General features: G+C 53.3%; 1 protein-coding gene across 7 annotated transcripts in view; it reads left to right on the forward strand.

The window, feature by feature from the left end:
- PDE4A (phosphodiesterase 4A) overlaps nt 1-15,568 on the forward strand; it is a 31,069-nt gene extending 15,501 nt beyond the window's left edge. For 5 of the 7 annotated variants that reach the window (XM_069495553.1, XM_069495543.1, XM_069495562.1 and 2 more), the window contains 14 exons: nt 3,277-3,468; nt 3,888-3,924; nt 4,047-4,117; nt 4,914-4,963; nt 5,157-5,269; nt 8,853-8,946; nt 10,843-11,063; nt 11,864-11,962; nt 12,073-12,237; nt 12,828-12,927; nt 13,106-13,260; nt 13,422-13,544; nt 13,765-13,947; nt 14,827-15,568. In XM_069495553.1, coding sequence (XP_069351654.1) covers nt 3,277-3,468; nt 3,888-3,924; nt 4,047-4,117; nt 4,914-4,963; nt 5,157-5,269; nt 8,853-8,946; nt 10,843-11,063; nt 11,864-11,962; nt 12,073-12,237; nt 12,828-12,927; nt 13,106-13,260; nt 13,422-13,544; nt 13,765-13,947; nt 14,827-15,552 — 2,329 coding nt within the window. In that variant the 3' untranslated portion in view covers nt 15,553-15,568. Of the gene's footprint in view, nt 1-3,276; nt 3,469-3,887; nt 3,925-4,046; nt 4,118-4,913; nt 4,964-5,156; nt 5,270-7,278; nt 7,345-8,852; nt 8,947-10,842; nt 11,064-11,863; nt 11,963-12,072; nt 12,238-12,827; nt 12,928-13,105; nt 13,261-13,421; nt 13,545-13,764; nt 13,948-14,826 lie in introns of those variants that run through there. The other 2 variants (XM_069495597.1, XM_069495571.1) reach the window with 2 other exon arrangements.
- The last annotated feature ends 5,681 nt before the right edge of the window (nt 15,569-21,249 follow it).

The following is a 21,249-nucleotide window of genomic DNA, read 5'->3' on the forward strand; positions in this document are numbered from 1 at the left end:
TCAAGCAATCCTCCCACCTTGGCCTTCCAGAGTGCTAGGATTATAGGCGTGAGCCACCACACCCGGCCTGCCCTTTTTAATATACATTCTTTTTTTGTTGTTTGAGATGGGATCTCACTATGTTGCCCAGGCTGGTTTTGAACTCCTGGCCTCAAGCTATCTTCCCACCTCAGCCTCCTGAGTAGCTGGGATTATGGGCTTGAGCCACTGTACCCAGCTTAGTTAGTATACATTCTATGAAGTATTTTTATTGTGGAAAAATACACATAACAAAATGTACCATTTTAATTGTTTTTTGAGTATACAGTTCAGTGGCATTAAGTAAAAATATTTAAAAATTACCTGGGCGGCCGGGCGCGGTGGCTCACGCCTGTAATCCTAGCACTCTGGGAGGCCGAGGCGGGTGGATCGCTCGAGGTCAGGAGTTCGAGACCAGCCTGAGCAAGAGCGAGACCCCGTCTCTACTAAAAAAATAGAAAGAAATTATATGGACAACTAAAATATATATATACAAAAAATTAGCCGGGCATGGTGGCGCATGCCTGTAGTCCCAGCTACTCGGGAGGCTGAGGCAGTAGGACCGCTTAAGCCCAGGAGTTTGAGGTTGCTGTGAGCTAGACTGACGCCACGGCACTCACTCTAGCCCGGGCAACAGAGTGAGACTCTGTCTCAAAAAAAAAAAAAAAAAAAATTACCTGGGCATGGTGCACCTGCCTGTATTCCCAGCTACTTGGTAGGCTGAGGCAGGAGGCACTTGAGTCCCAGAGTTAGAGGTTGCAGTGAGCTATGATGATGCCAGTGCACTCCAGCCTGGACAACAGAGTGAGACCCTGTCTCAGTAAATAAATAAGAAAAAACGGTCCTTTTCCTACTGAATGGTCTTGGGGGTTAGACTGGCCAGTGGACTTCAGGCTGTGCTCTGAGTGGGTGCAACAAGGGAGGGAGAGAAGAAAGGAAACCCCCAATTTCCAGTCCTACCCATTGAGAGTCCAAGATTTTATTGGAATGGTCCCGCTGCTAAGAAATAAATGTGAAATCTCCTAGACCAAGACAGCAATCTCAGCTTCCGTATATTGAATCTTTTTTTCTGGGTCAGTCTTGGGAACTAGGAAGACTTCATTGACTTAATTTCCCAGGTGAAGAAACTAGGCTCAGATTGGAGAGTGATTAGCTCTTGGTCACACAACAAGATCAGAATTCGACCTTTTGACCTTTTTACTCCTCCGACCAAAATGTTGACCAAGTTGCCTTCTGCCTACTTGACCCTCATTAGATCATCTTCCCTCAGTGAGAGCAAATGTTCCCAGGGCCAGGCAGCCAACATAGAAACAGAGTGGGGCTGGGCACGGTGGCTCATGCATGTAATCCCAGTAACTCAGGAGGCTGAGGTGGGAGGATCACTTGAGGCCAGGAGTTGGAGACCAGCTTGGACAACCTAGTGAGACTCTGTCTCTGAAAAAATAAAAAAGAATTAGCCAGGTGCAGTGGCACACGCCTGTATGCCTGTAGTCCCAGCTCCTCGGGAGGCTGAGGCAGGAGGATCACCACTTGAGCTCAGGAGTTCAAGGCTGCAATGGGTGATCATTGTGCCTCTGCACTCCAGCCTGGGCGACAAAGCGAAACCTTATTTCTAAAGAACAAACAAACAACCCCCCTCCCCCAAATAAGTCACTGTGAAACTTCTGCTCTGCAAAAGGCACTACCAAGAAAATAAAAAGACAAGCTCTAGACCGGAAGAAAAAATTATATGATAAAGCACTTGTATCCACAATATATAATGAACCCTCAAATCTTAATAATAAGGAGACAAACAAGTGGAAAGGGATGGTTTCTATCCTCTCTGTAGCTGCGTCCTTGTCACAGTCCTTGTCTATATCTCCATTCCAGCCACACCAGCAAAAATCAAATCCTGCCCCAGGGCCTTTGCACTTGCTGTTCCCTCTGCATGGAGTGCTTTCTGCCACCTCCTGATTCATGGCTGGCTCCTTCTCATCTTTCAGGCCCTGCTGAGATGTCACCTCCCCAGAGAGGCCAGCCCCGACCACAGCATAGCACAATCCAGTTCATTCATTCATATGTTTAATGATTCTTTGGGTGTCCACTGTGTGCCAGGCCACATTCTTGGTCCCAGGGATACAGCAGCAAGCAAAGTGGACAAAAATCCCTGCCTCACAGAACTTAGTTTCAGAAGGGAAGTTAAATGGTAAAAATAAGGAAAATATAGATTGTGCCAAGTAAGTAGGATGATTTGGGGGTTTTGGGGTTTTTTGGATTTTGGTCTTTTTTGAGACAGAGTCTTGCTCTGTCACCCTGGGTAGAGTGCAGTGGCATCATCACCATCATCATAGCTCACTCCAACCTCAAACTTTTGGGCTCAAGCGATCCTCTTGCCTCAGCCTCCTGAGTAGCTGGGACTACAGGCATGCCACTGTGCCCAGCTAATTTTTCTATTTTTTGAAGAGACAGGGTCTTGCTCTTGCTCAGACTGGTCTTGAACTCCTAATGTCAAGCGATCCTCCTGTCTAAGCCTCCCAGAGTGCTAGGATTACAGGCATGAGTCACTGCGCCTGGCCTTTTTTTTTTTTTTTAAAGGAAGGGAAATAGGAAATATCAGGGCAGAGGCTGAAATTTTAGATGGATTGGTTAGAGGAGGCTTCTCTGAGGAGGAGATATTTTAGCTGAGGACTGAAAGAGATGAAGGAGGAGCCATTGGACATCTGGGCAGGAGAAACAGCCTGCGCAAAGGCCCTGAGGCAGGACCATGTACCGAATGTTTAGGGAACAGCGAGGAGGCTGGAGCAGAGTCAGTGGGAGGGGAGAGGGGGAGGTCACGGGACAGGACTTAGGTACTGCAGTGGGGACTTTGGTTCTTGTTTTGTGCGAGGTGTGAGCCATAGAAGGTTCTGAGCAGTGGAGGGACTTGACCTCACTCAGGTGTACACAAGCCCCCTCTCGTGGCTGTGGAAGGAATAGACTGGGGAACGAAGGAGGAAGTGAGAAATGGACAGATTCTGGATGGATTTGGGCAGCAAGGACGATTTGAGGTGCAAAGGAGACGGAATGAGCCCACAACTTTTGGTCTTAGGGGGGTCCCCAGGACCAGCAATGGGCACTGATGCACATAGGTCCTCAGCAGGTGTTCAATCTCTGCAATGCCCTCCCATCTCTTTGGGGGTGTCTGTCTCTCCTTAACATCCTCCATCTGCCCCCCAATCTCTGCCAGGAACTTCTGGCTTCCCTGACCCTCTGACCCTTCTTTGCACCCACTCCCTGCAGCTTCGAGGCGGAAAATGGGCCGACACCATCTCCGGGCCGCAGCCCCCTGGACTCGCAGGCGAGCCCGGGGCTCGTGCTGCATGCTGGGGCGACCACCAGCCAGCGCCGGGAGTCCTTTCTGTACCGCTCAGACAGCGACTACGACATGTCACCCAAGACTATGTCCCGGAACTCCTCAGTCACCAGCGAGGCGTGAGCAACCCCCTTCCCCGCCCACCAGCTCCCCCATGGCCACCTGCTGAGGTGTGAGCACTCCCTAAACCTGCTCAGCCTCCTCCTCTCTTAGTGGGTCTTCCAGGTTCCACCCCCGCCCATTGAGGTACCCACCTCAGCCTCCTGAATCGCTTTCCTGTCCTCTGCTCCCCCCACCAAGCCCAGCTTATGCCCGTCTTCCCTCCCCAGACGACTCAGGGCTGGTCGCCTCTGCTCCCCCCACCCACCTGAGCCACCCTCCCTGACTGCCTTTCCCTCCTCTGCCAGCTCTGGAAGCATGTCCACCGTTGTGCGGGATACATGCCCTCTCCCCCAACCCCACAGAGTCCTCTCCCTGGGTGCAGCCCTCAGAGTTGCTTCTCTGGGGACCCCTGACTTGCCACTGTCCTTGGTTGCAGGCATGCTGAGGATCTCATCGTAACGCCATTTGCCCAGGTGAGACCTCCTTCCCAAAACGGTTGAGGAGAGAAGGGGCTCCAACCCTCCCCTCCACTTGGGGACAGGGCCCAGCCCTGCTGCCCCTCTGGGTAGACACTCACTGCTCCTGTCCTTCCCAGGTGCTGGCCAGTCTCCGGAGTGTTCGCAGCAACTTCTCTCTCCTGACCAATGTGCCCATTCCCAGCAACAAGTAAGTTGAGACTGGGCCCCAAAATCCATGATCATGAGGCCAAGAATACCTGGGTTCAACTCTAAGCTGTGCTGTGTGACTTTGGGCAGGCACTTGACCTCTCTGAATCTCTAGTCAGCCAACAAATCTCTTGGAGCCAGAGAGCCAGTGTGTGTGGTTCAAGGGCCTAAGACACAGAAGCTCTTATACATAAAGACCTAGGAGTTCAGATGCACAGTGGTGAGGCCACAGCCCCAATCCCAGGGCCACTCAGGGCCCTCACACCAATTTGCTGGGGGAATGGCACCCTGTGGTGCTTCTGTTCCCCCTCTGTACAGGCAGAATTACAGTAATGCCTCCCTTAGATAACTGCTAGGACAAATTCAGGAGATGGTATACAGCAAATGCTAGAACACTGCCTTGCACATAGTAAGTGCTCAATAAATAGGAGTGGGTCTTATTATTTTAGGGAAAGATAATAAACAAATAATTATTACCTAGGGACTGTGGCTGAGAGCTACCAGTCCCTCTGGGGGCCTGGGGGTGAGGGGACAGAGCCATCCTTAGAGGGTTGGAGGAATCTGAGGACTGCAGTCAAGGGAGCAGAGACCTGATCCTAATTCAGACCAGCCTCCGTTTCCTCATCTGTAAAATGGGTTCTGCTGGGGATCATTGAGAAGCTGCAGGCAGAGGACACGGCAGCATGCCTGGGACAACAGTGAGCACTAAAAAAAAGGAGAATTAGCGCTGTTCATGGAGAGGGGAAGGGAGGGATCTGGGGTGCCCAGGCTGATGTTGGAGCCCTATTTCTTTACAGGAGGTCCCCGCTGGGTGGCCCAACCCCTGTCTGCAAGGCCACGCTGTCAGGTAGCTAAGCCCTGGGGGGTGGGAAAGAGCCCCTCTTGCTGCCCCAGTGGGGGGGGGGGCTCCCTCACCCCAGGTGGCCGTTTCAGCTCCTTCCCCAGCACTCCACTCACCTGGCGGGGTCACCACAGACTGGGGTCTCTGGGGGTCTGCCTGTAGACCTTCTCAGTCACCACCCCAGCTGCCCCTTCCCCAGAGGAGACGTGCCAGCAGTTGGCCCGGGAGACGTTGGAGGAGCTGGACTGGTGCCTGGAGCAGCTGGAGACCATGCAGACCTACCGCTCTGTCAGCGAGATGGCCTCCCACAAGGTGTGCAGGTGGCTCAGAACCCCTGGGCAGGGCTGGTGGGGGCGGGGCCAGTTGGGCGTGGCTTATGGGTGGAGCCAACTGCTAGGTTGGACCTGTGGGTGGGGATAACCATTGGGCGTGGCTGGTGGGGCGGGGCCAATCACTGGGTAAGGCCTATAGGATGGGGCCAATCCCTGGGCGGGACTGGTGGGGGCAGGGCTATGGTGGAGCCAACCATTAGGTTGGGTCTGTGGGCAGGGCTGACCACTGGGTGTGGCTGATGAGGGCGCGGCCAATCCCTCTACCCTTGGGTGGCAGCTTCAAGATTTGTAGCTGCTGTGTGTTCTGACTTTCCCCAGGGATGGAGGAGCCTGGTGTGTATGGGTGTGTGCGTCTGGTTGTAGGTATGTCAGTAGGTGACCGTCTATCCCCAGGAGGTTGTATGCTTTTGTGATCTATGAGTGTGCTATGGGTCTGTGTAGCTGTTGATTTGGCAGCTACCCGTTTACAGCACTGGTGTGTTCCAAGCCAACTCTGAGGAGTGGCACACAGGTGTGTACCTGTGGGTGGGTGTGGGTTATGGGGTCCACAGGTGATTATGCAGGGGTATGATTATGTAGGGTTAACTGTGTGGGCTGTGTCTGCAGGTGTGGGTTGGTCCAGGTCAGAATCTGAGTGTGTATCTCAATGTGTTTATGACTGTGTGTGTGTTTGCAGGGCTGCAGAAGAGGATACAAGGATTCCATGTACAGTTGTGTAGACCGTGCACTGCACAACTCCAGGGGATACCATTCAGAAAGCAGGCAGTATGAATGATGCCTCCTGGAGTTGCTCAGCGTGGTGGTAGCCCTCGTGGGTGGGTTCCTATCAGGAAATAATTTGCAAGTGGGGGTGTCTGTGTTGGGGGATGCATATGTCAGTGGGTGGTGAAGGCTTGTTTGAGAACATGCAAGTCCAAAAGTGATTGTGTCCCCGAGGATGGGTCAAGCATCTGAAACTGTGACTATGTCTCTGGGTATGGGGTCTGCAGGTATTTCTGCAATGGTGCGTGCATGCATGTGTGTATATTTGTGCATTTGTGAGTGTGAGTATTCCCTTATGGAATGTCTGTGTATGTCTGTGTCCAAGGTATGTCTGTGTCCAAGGGCATATGGATATTTGTGTTGGCTTGAAAGTGTGTCTGTGGGTGTGTTGAGTGTGTATGTGTAAGTGTGGCTGGCATCTTAGGCGTTTGTCCCTAGGTATGTGTCTGGGTATGGATCCATGTCTTTGGAAGGGGCATGTCTAAAGGCATTTGTGTCACTGCATGCTCAGCTGTGTACCAGTAAATGTGTCTCCAGGTGTGTGTGTGCACACACGTGTGCATCATGTAAGTGTAGGACTAAAAGCATTTGGGTATGTGTGTGTCCGATTGTGTGTTTGAGTGTCAAGCATCTGGGTGTGTGTCGGCGTCCATGGAACGTCCCAGGATGTTTGTTGTGTCTGTGAGTGTCTGGACTGTCTGAATGTGTGTTTCCATCTCTGGGTGTGTTCATGGAGGGGATATGTCCTCACAGGGGCAGCCCCACCTGGGTTCTTCTGGCTGAGGCCCGCGGGCTCCGATGCCCCTTTAACGCCCCCCCACCCCTAGCACCACCTGATGTCGCATGCAGCCTGCCAGTGCTGCAGTGAGCACGCACACGCACACACACGGACACACACACGGAGCCCCGAGCCTCCGCAGCCTCCTCTTGGGACCCTTGCCCTGCCCCCCCCATGGGCAGGGGCGCCCCACTGCCTCCAGCCACTGCCTCTGGGGGGCCCATCAGGGCTGGGGGCTGGCAGACCATGTAACCAGGGCTGCCACCGGGAGCGCGGAGGGGAAGGGAGCCCCCAGCCCTGCTGGGCCGGCCCAGGCCCCTCCGCAGCTCCCCCTTCACTACCCAGCCACCCAGCACTGCCCCTCCCCCGCCCCCGGTGGCTGTTAACCCCGGGCCTCCCCAAGCCCAGCCTCTGCGTCCAGCAGCCCCGAGCGGGGCTAAGGCTCCAAGATGCCCTTGGTGGATTTCTTCTGCGAGACCTGCTCCAAGCCGTGGCTGGTGGGCTGGTGGGACCAGGTAGGGGGACGCAGGGTGGAGGGTGGGCAGGAGCCCCAGGCCAGTGGGGCCAGACCCTCTAACCCCTGATGTGGGCTTGTGTGTCCAGCTGTGCACGTGTGTGGCCTGGAGATGAAGCCTGTGACTCTCTCTGTGTGTGGCCCGGGGCTGGGCATGGATGGCGGGTAGTTGGGGGTGTGTGGCTCTCTCGGGGGTGTGTTGGGTCTCCTGATGGGTGTGACTGTGTCAGTGCCTGGATGTGTGTTGTGTCTGCGATGGTGTGTGCCCACCTGACCATATGCTTGTTTTCCTGGGTCATGGCACGGCCCTGTGACTGAGATCGTATGGTTCGGACTGTGGTGTTGTGTTGGCCCTTGTCTGTGAGCCCGGAGCTGCCTGATGTTTCTGGGGCATGTGACCCCAAATGCCACTGGTTGCCTTGCTGTGTGCCCTCTGCTTTGTGTGTCTGGGCTGTGTGACGCTGTGTAGGACTGGGAGCCTGGGACTCTGTGTGCAGTTGTGTGAGATGTTGTGGGTCCATCTGTGTGTGTGTGTGTGTGTGTATGTGTGTGTGTGAGTGTGTCTTTTTGTGTGCCCAGGGTCTCTGACAGAGGCGTGAGTGCCCATCCCAGCATGGGCCATACGGGCTCACCCTTCCTCCCCAGTGTCCCTGACGGGTCTGCTCCTGCTTTGGGGGTGCCTTGGCAGAGCTTGGAGGTGGAGAGCTGATGCCCTTTTTCCTCCAGGCACAATGTCACAGCAGAGGCCTGTGACAAGTGGCATGGGGTAGCCCAGGAGGGGCCCTCAAGCCCGATTTGGGTTATATTACATTCATTTGTGTGTCCATCCACCTCCCTGGGGTTGGGGGAGAGGGGGCTATTATGGGAACCCCCTTCCCCATCCCCAGTGAACAGACTGGGCTTTCCGCATCTCATCATTCTCCCCTGCCCCGGCCAAACCTCTTCTTCTCCCAGAGCTTGAGTACTGCATTCTCTTCTTCCAAATTGGGCTGGGGGCTAGGGTCAGGACCCCCAGGATTGCGGACCACATCTGGCATGACACGGGCCAGGGGTAGCTCTGGGAGAGCAAGGGTTAAGGGGCCGCTGGCCTGCCCCCCTTCCCCCAGCTCAGCAGCTGGTTGGAAGGGGAGTTGCTAAGGAGACTCCCATTGCCATGGCGACGGGATTCTCCTGCTACTCCATTGGCTTCCTGTTAGGCAGGAGCCCCTCCCTTCCACAGGTGCTCCTCTGGCTCCTCCTTGGATTAAATGGGGAGGGGAGTCCCTCTTTCCTCAGGCAGGGAGAGGTGTGCTGATCTGGAACCTGCCAAGCCTGGGGACCCCCATCTGGAATGGGAGGGGAGGGAGGGCTGACCCTCCCCCCTAGCAGCCTAGTTGGGGCTCTGCTGGCTGAGCAGAGAAATAGGAGGGACCCCTGGAGTCTTCAGGAGTTTTTTGGGAGGGACTGCCACCCCCACGCAGACTCTGTGATTCCCCCATCATCCCTTCCTTCTTGACTCCTTCACCTTAGTTCAAGAGGATGCTGAACCGTGAACTCACGCACCTGTCAGAAATGAGCAGGTCAGGAAACCAGGTGTCAGAGTACATTTCCACAACATTCCTGGGTGAGTGAGGGGCAGCACATGGGCACGGGGGTGTTGGAGGAGGCTGCCCCCGACCCTGTGTCTTATCACCCATATTTTCCCAGGGACCCTGACTCTAAAATCCCCAAAGATTGAAGTAACCACACTCAAGAACTCCCATACTTGGGATGCCCCCAAACTCAGTGGGACCCCAACTTCTAGAGAATCCCACATTTGAAAACATCTATGAGATTAAAACCCCCTCCAAACTCAGTGGAACCCCAGTGGATCTCTCAAACTTAAGACCCCCAAGAGACCTCCAAACTCAAATAGGATTCTTAAACTTTGAAAAGCCTCCCATCTGAGGCTGGGTTCAGTGGCTCATGCCTATAATCCCAGCTTTTTGGGGGGACTGAGGCAAGAGGATCACTGGAGGCCAGGAGTTCAAGACCAACCTGGGCAACATAGCAAGACCCATCTGTACAAAAAATAAAGAAAATTAGCCAGATATGGTGGTGCATGCTTGTAGTCCCGGCTGCTTAGGAGGCTGAGGGAGAAGGATCACTTGAGCCCAGGAGTCTGAGGCTGCAGTGAGCTATGCCATTGCACTCCAGCCTGGGTGACAGAGTGAGACCTGTATCAAAAAAAAAAAAAAAAAAAAAGAACCCAAAAAACAAAAAAAGCTCCTAGCTGAAAAGCCTCTTTGGGAGGCTTTCAATAGAATCAACAAACTTGTATTAGACTCCCTGAACTCAGGAGAACCCCCCCAAACTCAAGAGAGATGCCCAAATTCAGTAGGGTTCTTAAACTTAAGAGAAGCTCTGTGCTTTAGAGCCCACAAAAAAACCCCAAACTTTAGCCAACTTCCAAGCTGAAAAGCCCCTCAAATTCAGTAGAATTCCCAAACTTGATATGAACCCTCCCCCACCAAATTCAGTAGACTTCCAAAACTTTTGATCCCCTAACTCAATAGGATTCTCAAGCTTAACCACCTGTAAGAAATTCCCTAAACTTAGGAGAATTTTCTAACTCAATGGAACCCCAAATAGAGTAGACTACCTTAAACTCATTGGAACCCTTAAGCTCATGGGTACCTCAAAGTCATCGTAACCTCTGAATCTAAGATCCCCAAGCTAAGGGTATCCCCCTAAACTCAGGAAAATTTGATCCTCACAATTTACTGCCCAAACCCAAACTCACGATTTACCACCAAAACCCAAAGGTACCCCAAAATTCAGGAGCCACCCACACAAACTCCAGAAATATGTTCAGGATTTTAAATGCTCCCACCAACGAGGGCGTGGTATGGCTCAGAATTCTAAAGATCCAGCCAATGGGAGCATGGCATGCAAATGACCCTATTAGGCCCCATAATTGACTGGCAGCCCCAGGTCACAATGAGTGGCCTTGGCTGGCCTCTGGAAGCCCTTGAAAGCTCAGGAAAAATATTCCTGGGGCTAGGGCCCAGGCAAGGTGGTGCCAAGGGAGGGGCGGGCAATGGAGCCAGAGACCACCCTTCCCTCTCTCGTCCCAGCGAAGCTCCCCCCAACCAGCAGTCTTGGCCACCATGGGGATGTCTTCCCCGCCTTAGACTGTTCCCTGGGTGTCCCGGGCAGGCAGCAGCTTTCCCCAGCTTCCCCACCCCACTTCCTGACTTCCTATGCCACCCTCCAGCCAAACCTGGCGATCGGATTGGGGCCATTCCATAGCCCTGGGCCGGCCCCAGGGTCCCCATTCCAGCCCACCACCTCCCAGAAGAATTCCTATGTCCCTTTTGGCTTCCAGCCTCTGAGTAGCCATCAGCGTGACACCCAGAAGGTGTCTGTCCTTTCCGGTGAGGCTTCCCAGTACGTGGCAGAGGGCTAGAGGGATAAGGGGAGCCCCCGGGGCTGGTGGGGGTCGGGGGGTACTCAATGCTTTTGCCCCCACCTTCCGCAGACAAACAGAATGAAGTTGAGATCCCATCACCCACAATGAAGGAGCAAGAACAACAGCAAGCGCCGCGACAGAGACCCTCCCAGCAGCCCCCGCCCCCTGTACCGCATCTCCAGCCCATGTCTCAGATCACAGGGGTGAAAAAGTTGACACACAGCAGCCTGAACAACTCTAGCATCCCCCGCTTCGGGGTGAAGACAGACCAAGAAGAGCTCCTGGCGCAAGTGGGTTGGGGATGGGCAGGGGATGGGCTGGAGTGGGGCAGGGGTCTCCTGGGGCCCAAAGGAGAACTGAATGTTGGGTCATGTGTTAAGCTGTGTTCCCTGAAAACAGAGGCTGAGATAAGGATTTTGGGGGATACCTGCTTTATGGAGAGGGGCTTCAAGAGGAGGGCGGGTTTAAGAAAGAATGGAAAGAAGCCCAGACCAGGCACCGTGGCTCACACCTGTAATCCCAGCACTTTGCGAGGCCGAGGTGGGAGATTGCTTGAGGCCAGGAGTTCAAGACCAGCCTTACATAGCCAGAGCCTGTCTCTAAAAAAAATAGAAAAATTAGCTGGGCATGATAGTGCCGTAGTCCTAGCTACTTGGAAGGCTGAGGCAGGAGGATCGCTTAAGCGCAGGAGTTCAAAGGTGCAGTGAGCTATGATCACACCACTGTACTCTAGCCTGAGCAACAGAGCAAGGCCTTGTCTCTTTAAGAAAGAAAGAAACCAAGCGAGGAAGTAGTCTCAACTGGAGTCCCCCATATCAGTGATTGGCTGGGGGCTGCTCCCAGAGGGGCAAGAGGAGCTTTCTGAAGAAAGGGGTAGCCATGAGCCTTAGCAGGCAACATCCCAGCCACTGGGAGATTGGTGTACAGGCCAGTGACATGGATCTGGTCAGAGCTGTGCTGTTGAATATGTCACCCACTGGGTGAGCAGTAATGGTGCTCCCTTCAGACCAGGGTTCCAAAGTCCTACGAAATGTTCTCGAGGGCCCTGGGCCTTGCAGGCTCCTGACCTCTGGCCTTTCATCTTCCCCAGGAACTGGAGAACCTGAACAAGTGGGGCCTCAACATCTTTTGCGTGTCGGATTATGCAGGAGGTCGCTCCCTAAGTTGCATCATGTATACGATTTTCCAGGTGATGCCTGCAGTGGGGGATGGGCTGGGGTGTGCACGGCACAGAGCACGGGGTAGGGGGTGGCACTGAGGGGTGGCAGGGGTCACCACCCTGCCCCTGCCGGCCCTCAGGAGCGGGACCTGCTGAAGAAATTCCGTATCCCTGTGGACACGATGGTGACCTATATGCTGACGCTGGAGGACCACTACCACGCCGACGTGGCCTACCACAACAGCCTGCACGCGGCCGACGTGCTGCAGTCCACCCACGTGCTGCTGGCCACGCCTGCCCTGGATGTGAGTGCCTGCCACCTGCCCTGTCCCCCAAACCCCTGCTCTCTTTGTGTCACTTACTGCCCATCTCCAATGTCCTGCTTATCTCTCTGATCCTGTGTCCTCCATTTCTCTGTGACCCCGTTTTTTATTTCTCATCTCTCTCTCCAGACTCCTAATTTGTTTGTTTGGAGTTTTTTATTTGTTTGTTTGTTTTCTTTTTTTATTTTCCCTTAGATTCAGTCCTGGGATTTTTGTTTGTTTTTTGAGACAAAGTCTTACCCTGTCACTCTGGCTGGAGTGCAGTGGTGTCATCACAGCTCACTGCAACCTCAGTCTCCTGGGCTCAAGCCCATCCCCCTGACTCAGCCTCCTGAGTAGCTGGGACTACAGGCGTGTTCCACCACACCCAGCTAATTTTTCTTCTTCTTCTTTTTTTCTTTTTTTTTTAATTTTTCTTATTTTTTGCAGAGACGGGGTCTCGCTATGTTGCCCAGGCTGGGACTCCTGTCTTTCTTGACACACCCCTCCCCCAATCTCACTCTGACCCCCTCATCCCTCTTTTGCCCTGTCTCACGTCCGTCATTCTAACATCAGTCTCTCTCTGCTCCTAGGCCGTGTTTACGGACCTGGAGATTCTTGCCGCCCTGTTTGCGGCTGCCATTCACGACGTGGATCACCCTGGGGTCTCCAACCAGTTCCTCATCAACACCAGTGAGTGGTCCTCCCCGGGGGCGGGGCCTACAGGGCTGGGGGCGGGATCGGCTGGGTTGGGTTGGGGGCGGGGCCTGCCAGACGGGGGTGGGATTGGCCGCGTTGGGGCGGGGCCTGCCAGGCTGGGGGCGGAGCTGCCCACGTGGGCCTTCCCCTGACTGCTGACGCTCGGCCACAGATTCGGAACTGGCGCTCATGTACAACGACGAGTCGGTGCTCGAGAATCACCACCTGGCTGTGGGCTTCAAGCTGCTGCAGGAGGACAACTGCGACATCTTTCAGAACCTCACCAAGCGCCAGCGGCAGAGCCTGCGCAAGATGGTCATCGACATGGTGGGCGTGGCGGGAGCAGGGACAGGGACATAACGGGAGAGGAATCCGTCGAGTCCTGGGCTTTGGGGAGGGGAAGGTCTGAGTTCCAGAGGAACCCTCTGAAACCTGGTCGGTCCTGTGGGTGGGCTTCAGTGGCCCCTCTGACGCCCCCTTGCCCACAGGTGCTGGCCACGGACATGTCCAAGCACATGACCCTCCTGGCTGACCTGAAGACCATGGTGGAGACCAAGAAAGTGACCAGCTCGGGGGTCCTCCTGCTAGACAACTACTCCGACCGCATCCAGGTGCTCCCCCCCCCCACCGCCATATAAGGAGACCGGACCCTTCTCTCCATCTCCCCCCTCATTTTCCCACCTCTCTCCATCTCTCCCCACCTCCTCTCTTCCCTCTTCTCCCCACGCCCAGACCCCCTTTCCAGGTGGGAGATAAGAAAGCTTGCGGGTCCAGACTGTACAGAGGCACCGCCTCTGAAGGCCCTCCACCCATCCCGCCCACCCCATGCAGGTCCTTCGGAACATGGTGCACTGCGCGGACCTCAGCAACCCCACCAAGCCACTGGAGCTGTACCGCCAGTGGACAGACCGCATCATGGCCGAGTTCTTCCAGCAGGGCGACCGTGAGCGTGAACGTGGCATGGAGATCAGCCCCATGTGCGACAAGCACACGGCCTCCGTGGAGAAGTCGCAGGTACAGGCTCTAAAGGCCCTAAAGTGTGACATGAGACTTTCTCACCCTCCCCACTTTCTGTCCTGCCTGAAGAAACCCAGACTTCTTGGTCTGACGTGGCTGCCCTTCCAGACCTGGGACTTTCATCCTCAGGAACGCCTTTCATGGTCACAGATGTTGTCAAAGCTCCAGCGGTTCAGGCTACATTCTAGCAGGGAAAGGCCTCTTGCCAGCAGAGGCAGCCCCCAGCATCTCCCATCTACAGGTGGTCACACGGCCACCATCCCTTTGCAAAGGAGCCTGGGAAACATAGGTTTTAGCTGGATCTATTTCCTCCCACAAGAAAAATCAAGGTGCTGTCACTAAGCAGAAGCGATGATATCTGCACAGCAGTATCCCATGAAGTTATTTCTAGTGTCTCTTTCTTGCAAAAAATACCATAATGAATAACTGTGATGTACCATGATTTTTTTTTTAAGAGACAGGGTCTCACTCTGTCACCCAGGCTGGAGTACAAGTGGCACGATCATAGTTCACTGCAACCTCGAACTCCTGGGCTCAAGCGATCCTCCTGCCTCAGCCACCTGAGTAGCTGGGATGACAAGTGTGAGCTACCGTGCCCGGCTAATTTTGTTTTCATGTTTCTAGAGACAGGAGTGTTGCTATTTTGCCCAGGATTTGTTTTTTAACTAGTCCTCAATCGCTGTATATATGGAGGTGTTTCAAGTTTTTGTTTACATCTCGTATATGACTCTTTTTCTTGCACAAGTTTTTCCAGGGAGTCGCAAAATGAATATGTCAAATGGTACAAGTATGTTTTTCATTTTATTAGTCCCCACGACATAGTAGTGCCATCTGCCCCAGGGGCCAGCTGTTTATACCCTCTCCCGCCTCCCCCAGGTGGGTTTCATCGACTACATCGTGCACCCGTTGTGGGAGACATGGGCAGACCTCGTGCACCCAGATGCCCAGGAGATCCTAGACACGTTGGAGGACAACCGGGACTGGTACTACAGTGCCATCCGGCAGAGCCCTTCACCACCGCCCGAGGAGGAGCCAGGAGGGCTAGGCCACCCACCCCCACCTGACAAGTTCCAGTTTGAGCTGACGCTGGAGGAGGAAGAGGAGGAGGAAACATCTGCAGCCCAGATACCATCCCCGGCCCAGGATGCAAAGGAAGGCCAGGGATTGTCTGCCACCGAGGAAGGATCCCCAGCTCCGGATGAGACCTCAGCCCAGCCTGCATTCTCAGCAGAGGAACAGGACATGTCCCCGGAGATCCAGGTAGAGGAGGTGTATGTGATAGAGCAGCCACACTCAGAAGGCAGTGCACCTATAGCCCTGGATGAGCCCATATGCCAGGAGGGATCGGTGGATGCCGTGAGCTGCAGCAGCCCCCCTGCCCTGTGTCTTGGAAGCCCCCTTCTGCCTGCCTTGAGGACCCCGTCCATTTCAGAGGAGGCCCTGGGCCTCCCGGGCCTCCCCTCCATGGCGGCCGAGGTGGGGGCCCAAAGAGAGCATCAGGCTGCCAAGAGGGCTTGCAGTGCCTGCACAGGGACCTCTGGGGAGGACCCCCCGACACTCCCAGCTCCTGGCGGCTGGGAGTCAGGCGGAGACCCCACCTGAGCCCCATCCCCTGCTCCCTGTGGCCCTCCCTGCTCCCCTGCCCCCACCTGCCCCCACGACCACCTCTTCCTCCGCTGCCTCAAAGACACTCGGCCCTCCTGAGAAAAAAGAAAACAGAAAAGTGGGTTTTTTTCTCTTTTCTTTTTTTCCCCTTTCCCCCCGCCCCCACCCATGGGGCCCTTTTTTGGAGGTGGGGGCTGGGGAACGAGGGGCTGAGGTCCCGGAAGGGATTTTATTTTTTGAATTTTAATTGTAACATTTTTAGAAAAAGAACAAAAAAAAAAGAAAAAAAAAAAAAGGATGCAACACAGCAACTGTAGACGCTCCTATTCCTGGTTCTCCTTTTCCACCTCCAAACCCCTCCCCTCCTCCCTTCCCGCCCCTGTCCCCCAAGTTCAAGGCTGAGTCTTCCGGGCCTCTTAGACCTCTGCACTTGGGCCCAACAGGCTGTGGCACCTCATTCTAGGCTTTTCTTCTGAATTTCAGAGGGTCTCTCGAAGCCAGCCAGGAAAAGCCATTCTGGGCAGGGCTGGGGGACAGTGGGGGCGGGTTTCACTCTAGGAGGCCCCAGCTCCAGCCCCTCTCTGGCTCCTTGTCCCCCCCCAACAAAAGTCTTCCGCCTCATTTTGCACAACCCCGGCAATACTGACTAGGGGGTCAGCGAGCCGGCGGAGCTGTTCACTTTAGGACGCAGGGGGTGGTGTAGCAGGGGGTGGTGTGGTCAGAAGGGCCTCAGGCCTGAGATTTGAGGAGGGCCTGACCCCCCTTGCTTGCCACTCCCTTTCCCCTCCCACTTTGGGTTCACTTTGAATTTTCTCCGTTTGGGGGGGGGGGCGGCTCTGATCCGCACATACCCCTCCCCCCTTCCAGCTGCTTGTCCTCTTGTTTCTGCCTTAATGATTTCCTTGGCCATAGGAGAAGGGGGTTGCAGTGGCTGCCACCTGCACCTTGTGTGCAGGTCCAGAGCCCCCATCCTGGCTGTCCCCCCCTTTCCCAGCGTCCTTACTCCCTTCCAGACTCTGACCATAGCCCCCAACCCTTTGCCCTAGGAGGAAGCAATAATGGTGTATACCCTCATCCCCCATCCTGGGCAACTGTTCCCACCCTGCCACCAAAGTAATTTCTCCTTTGGCCCAACCTTGCCTTGCCGATCCTCTCCCTACCCCCCTCCACCCCCAGCTAGCCCCTGAGCAATACGACAGACAGATGCAAGGCTATTTTTCTCCAAGCCATGGGGGACTGTTTGGAAGGAAAGACCCTCTCCCTAGCCCCCAGGCCCCATCCCCACACCCCTCAGCCTGGTTCTGCCACTAGGCAGAGCAGGGACTGTCTCATTCATTGCCTGCCCCCCCACCCAATCTGAGCACACGGTACTGTAGCCCCCAATTTCTCCCTAGCCTTCCATCTGTCTGTCCCCCCTACCCCAGTGGGGAGTAACCCCCACTTCCCCTCCCCCCCACGATGCTGTACAGGGTTCATTTTTGTAGCGAAAGTAGTTTCCGTCCCAGCCGGCAACCGGAGTGGGCCTTTTCTTTCTTTTCCTTTCGTTCGTACTTTTTCTTTTTTGTTTCTTTTTTCTTTTTGTACATAACTGTAAGGTTGGTTTGTAAATTATTCTACAGAGGCAAAAAGGGAAAATAAACTTGCCCTTCCCTGGCTAACCCCGTCGGGAAGGTAGGGAGGGGGTCTCCCGGAAAGAGAGACCCCACTCTTGCTGTATTATACAAATTGTACCATAGTCCTGGGCACGGGTGGACTCACTACCGCTGCTGTTTTTACGGGAAGTCGTGTCATCACAGGGGGCGAGGGCTGGGCAGAGCCTGCCTCCTGCCCCTTCCCCAAGAGCCAGGGGGTGACTGGTGAGACGGACCCCCACCCCAATCAGGGCTCCTCTCCCCAGGGTGGGTGCAGGACCCTGTGAGCTGCTTGTGTGTTGTCCACTTCGGCGATCAATAATTCGGTCTGTTGATCGATTATCCTTCAATCTTGTCTCCAATTAAATTGAGGCTTTCACTGATTGTCCTGGCTGACTGTGGTCTCATTCCTCACCTTGTACGTTGAGGTGCCTCCTTCCTGCAGTGTCTGCTTGAGCAGGGAAGGGAGGGCTCTATCACTACCTGTCCCCAAGTAGGTGGAATTGTGACTAGAACTCAGCCAGAGGCAGCCCCCAGGCCTCGGCCGGGTTATAAAATGGAATTTCAGACCATGCAGTCTTTCAATGTCAACAGACACAGGTAAGCCCCACTTCTTGTACTGAAAGTATGTCTGATACAACTTTTGAGTTCTGGGCTCTAGCAGTTACCCCTGGAAAACTCAAGGGGGCCACATAAATGCCACCTCCACTATCTGGCTACCAGGTTCTGATGAAATGTCTCAGGTGAAATTCTGCCAGGCAGACATTAAACTTGATGTACAGACACAAAAGAATTTATACCTGTAAGTTGCATGAATTCGTAGCATTCTGTCCTTGCTGGTGTTGCAACCTTCACATTGCATTTAAACAAAAGAAAGAGGCCGGGCACGGTGGCTCACACCTGTAATCCTAGCACTCTGGGAGGCCGAGGCGGGTGGATCATTTGAGCTCAGGAGTTCAAGACCAGCCCGAGCAAGGGCAAGACCCCATCTCTACTAAAAATAGAAAGAAATTATATGGACAGCTAAAAATATATACAGAAAAAATTAGCTGGGCATGGTGGCGCATACCTGTAGTCCCAGCTACTCGGGAGGCTGAGGCAGGAGGATCGCTTGAGCCCAGGAGTTTGAGGTTGCTGTGAGCTAGGCTGATTCCACGGCACTCTAGCCTGGGAAACAGAGTGAGACTCTGTCTCAACAACAAAAAAAAAATAAAAAAATAAAAAAGAAAGAAAGAAAGTGAATATCTCAAAGGCAGGATTCTGTGTCCCTTCAAGCCTGTAAGCTTTATGGGTAGCGGGCAAGTTGAATCCTCCAAACAGCCTGACACAGGATGACTCAGGATTTACATTCTGTTTTTCTAATCTGTGTATGCAAATGAATCTCAGATATTTTAACCAATCCACATATTTGGTGGTTTTTGGAGGTTATTTTTGGTGAGGAGTAAATGAGCTGATACACGGTAAACACTTAAAAGTTTAAGTGTTACGTTCTTTTTTTTTTTTTTAAGAGATGGGATCTTGCTATGTTGCCCAGGTTGATCTCAAACTCGAACTCCTGGGCTCAAGCAAATCCTTCAACCTCAACTTCCTCAGTAGCTGGGACTACAGGTGTGTGCCACAATGCCTGGCCCAATCCACATATTTGAATACTGCTAATTCCACCTATGGGAGCCTATCTTTCCAACATTCATTAGGCTAAATAACAAGCCCCTGGTTTCACCAATAAAACAGTTCTGACACTCATTATGCTCATGTGCAAAAATTTAGGCTTTGGGTAAAGATATGGATAGTGGAAATGGTTGTGACGTGGACTTTGATTAGAATACTGACTGCCTCTGGGGTTTAATAAACCGAGATACACATGGACACACACATAGCGCCTGCAGGCACACTGGGATGGCCAGATGTATATATTCATAACATGAATGTCGTGAAATAAAATGAACGCATCTTGCCCGAGTCTGAGAAAAGGTTGACCCACCTACTTTGCCATTTGTCTTCAGTCTCCAGGGCCTCTGGGTTTGAATTCAGCTCAAGCTGGGTGACCTTGGGGTGATCTCTCCGAGCTTCAGCTGTTTCATCTATAAAATGGGGATAGCAACACCCCCAGACTTACAGGGTTGCTCTGGAGTACAGCTATCCAATAAAACTCCCTATGATGCTAAGAATGTTCTATATCTGTGCTACCCAATGAATTAGCTACCAGTCACATGTGGCTATTGAGCAGTTGTAATGTGGCAAATGCAACTGAGGGACTGGAGTTTTGATTATTCCTATCCATAGCGTAGCCACGTGTGGCCAGGGTCTACTCTATTGGACTGTGCTGTTCTGGAACTGAAGCTAGAATTAATGGAAAGGATTTAGGCTGCACAAAAAGAGTTCTGCTTGACAGTGGCTGTAAAGATTCACGTAAAGATTTATGTAGATATCATGGCCCAGAGGAGTGGGGCCAGTCTGGACCCAGAGAGGAGAAGCAATGCTGGGAAACTAGGTAGAAGTTTTCAGGGAATCTGAACTTTGTGCAAGAAGCCAAGAGGAGACACAGACATTGTCCCCAGGGTGTTTCAAAGGGAGGCAGAGTTGGGGAAAGGGTGTTAGGCCGGAGGTCAGGAGGCTACAGCACCAATCCCAGCCAGCAGGGGTTGATGGATGCCCCTGGGTGAGACTTCTTGCTCCAGGCCTCAGTTTCCCCAAGTGTAAAAGGGCAGATGTGATGTCCCAAACACCACCTTTCTTGGGACAAGGGGACAGACTGAGAAGGTGGTCAAAGGGTACGGGCGGTATGTGACCACCAGCTGGCTCTCTAAAATTCCACCAGGTGGAGAGTTCATCTTTCCTCAGGCAAAGGTGACCAAGGGCAGTGGTGTCTTGTAATCTGAACAGGCCAGGGGGACCTGGGGAAGGGGGTGAAGTTGGTTATTCTCTGAAGTTGACATCAAGGCCAGGCATGGTGGCTCATGCTTGCAATGCCAGCACTTTGGGAGGCCAAGGCAGGTGGATCGCTTGAGGCCAGGAGTTCAAGACCAGCCTGAGCAACAAAGCAAGACCTCCGTCTCTAAAAAAAAAGCAGGAAAGGAAACAAGAAAAATAAAGTGGACATCAGCTGCTTGCAGGCTATGTGGTCTTTAGCAAATGGCTCAACCTCTTCCAGCCTTTAGAGAGCCCTGCCCTGTGCTGAACTTTATAGGTGGGTTAACTCATTGACTCTCCAGCTGCCCTTGAGATACCACTATCATCAGCTCCATTTTGCAGATCAGGAAACTGAGGACCTGGATGAAATCACACAGTGTGGAGAAAATTCAGGGAAATGAGGCCAGGATCTTGCTTTAGCTCAGTGCCTGTTCTACAATGATAGCCACCCCGATACTTTCATATAATATTATCATTTCATGTGCATGACACCTTAAGATGTGGGGAATATTTCCCCCTCTTTAACAACATCAAAACATAAGGAAGTGGCCGGCTGTGGTGGCTCACGCCTATAATCCTAGCACTCTGGGAGGCCAAGGAGGGTGGATCGTTTGAGCTCAGGAGTTCGAGACCAGCCTGAGTAAGAGTGAGACCCCCGTCTCTACTAAAAATAGAACGAAATTATCTGGACAACTAAAAATATATAGAAAAAAATTAGCCGGGCATGGTGGCGCATGCCTGTAGTCCCAGCTACTCAGAGCCTGAGGCAGAAGGATTGCTTGAGCCCAGGAGTTTGAGGTTGCTGTGAGCTAGGCTGATGCCACGGCACTCTAGCCTGGGCAACAGAGTGAGACTCTGTTTCAAAAAAAAAACCATAAGGAAGTGCAAATCAAAGGAAGACACTTATTCATTTTCATCTATTAGTAAATAATTAGAAGATGGACTATGTTTGGGGTATACAAAGCACTTTCACAGCTCATTGGTTTGGAAGCTGGAACATACAGCTTTCCAGGAGTGGTCTGACAATACTTACCAAAAACATAACAACTGGGCCGGGTGCAGTGGCTCCCACCTGTAATTCTAGCACTCTAGGAGCCCAAGGTGGGAGGATCGCTTGAGGCCATGAGTTTGAGACCAGCCTGGCCAACACAGT

Source organism: Eulemur rufifrons, chromosome 2 (assembly GCF_041146395.1).
Source record: "Eulemur rufifrons isolate Redbay chromosome 2, OSU_ERuf_1, whole genome shotgun sequence".
Taxonomy (NCBI): domain Eukaryota; kingdom Metazoa; phylum Chordata; class Mammalia; order Primates; family Lemuridae; genus Eulemur; species Eulemur rufifrons.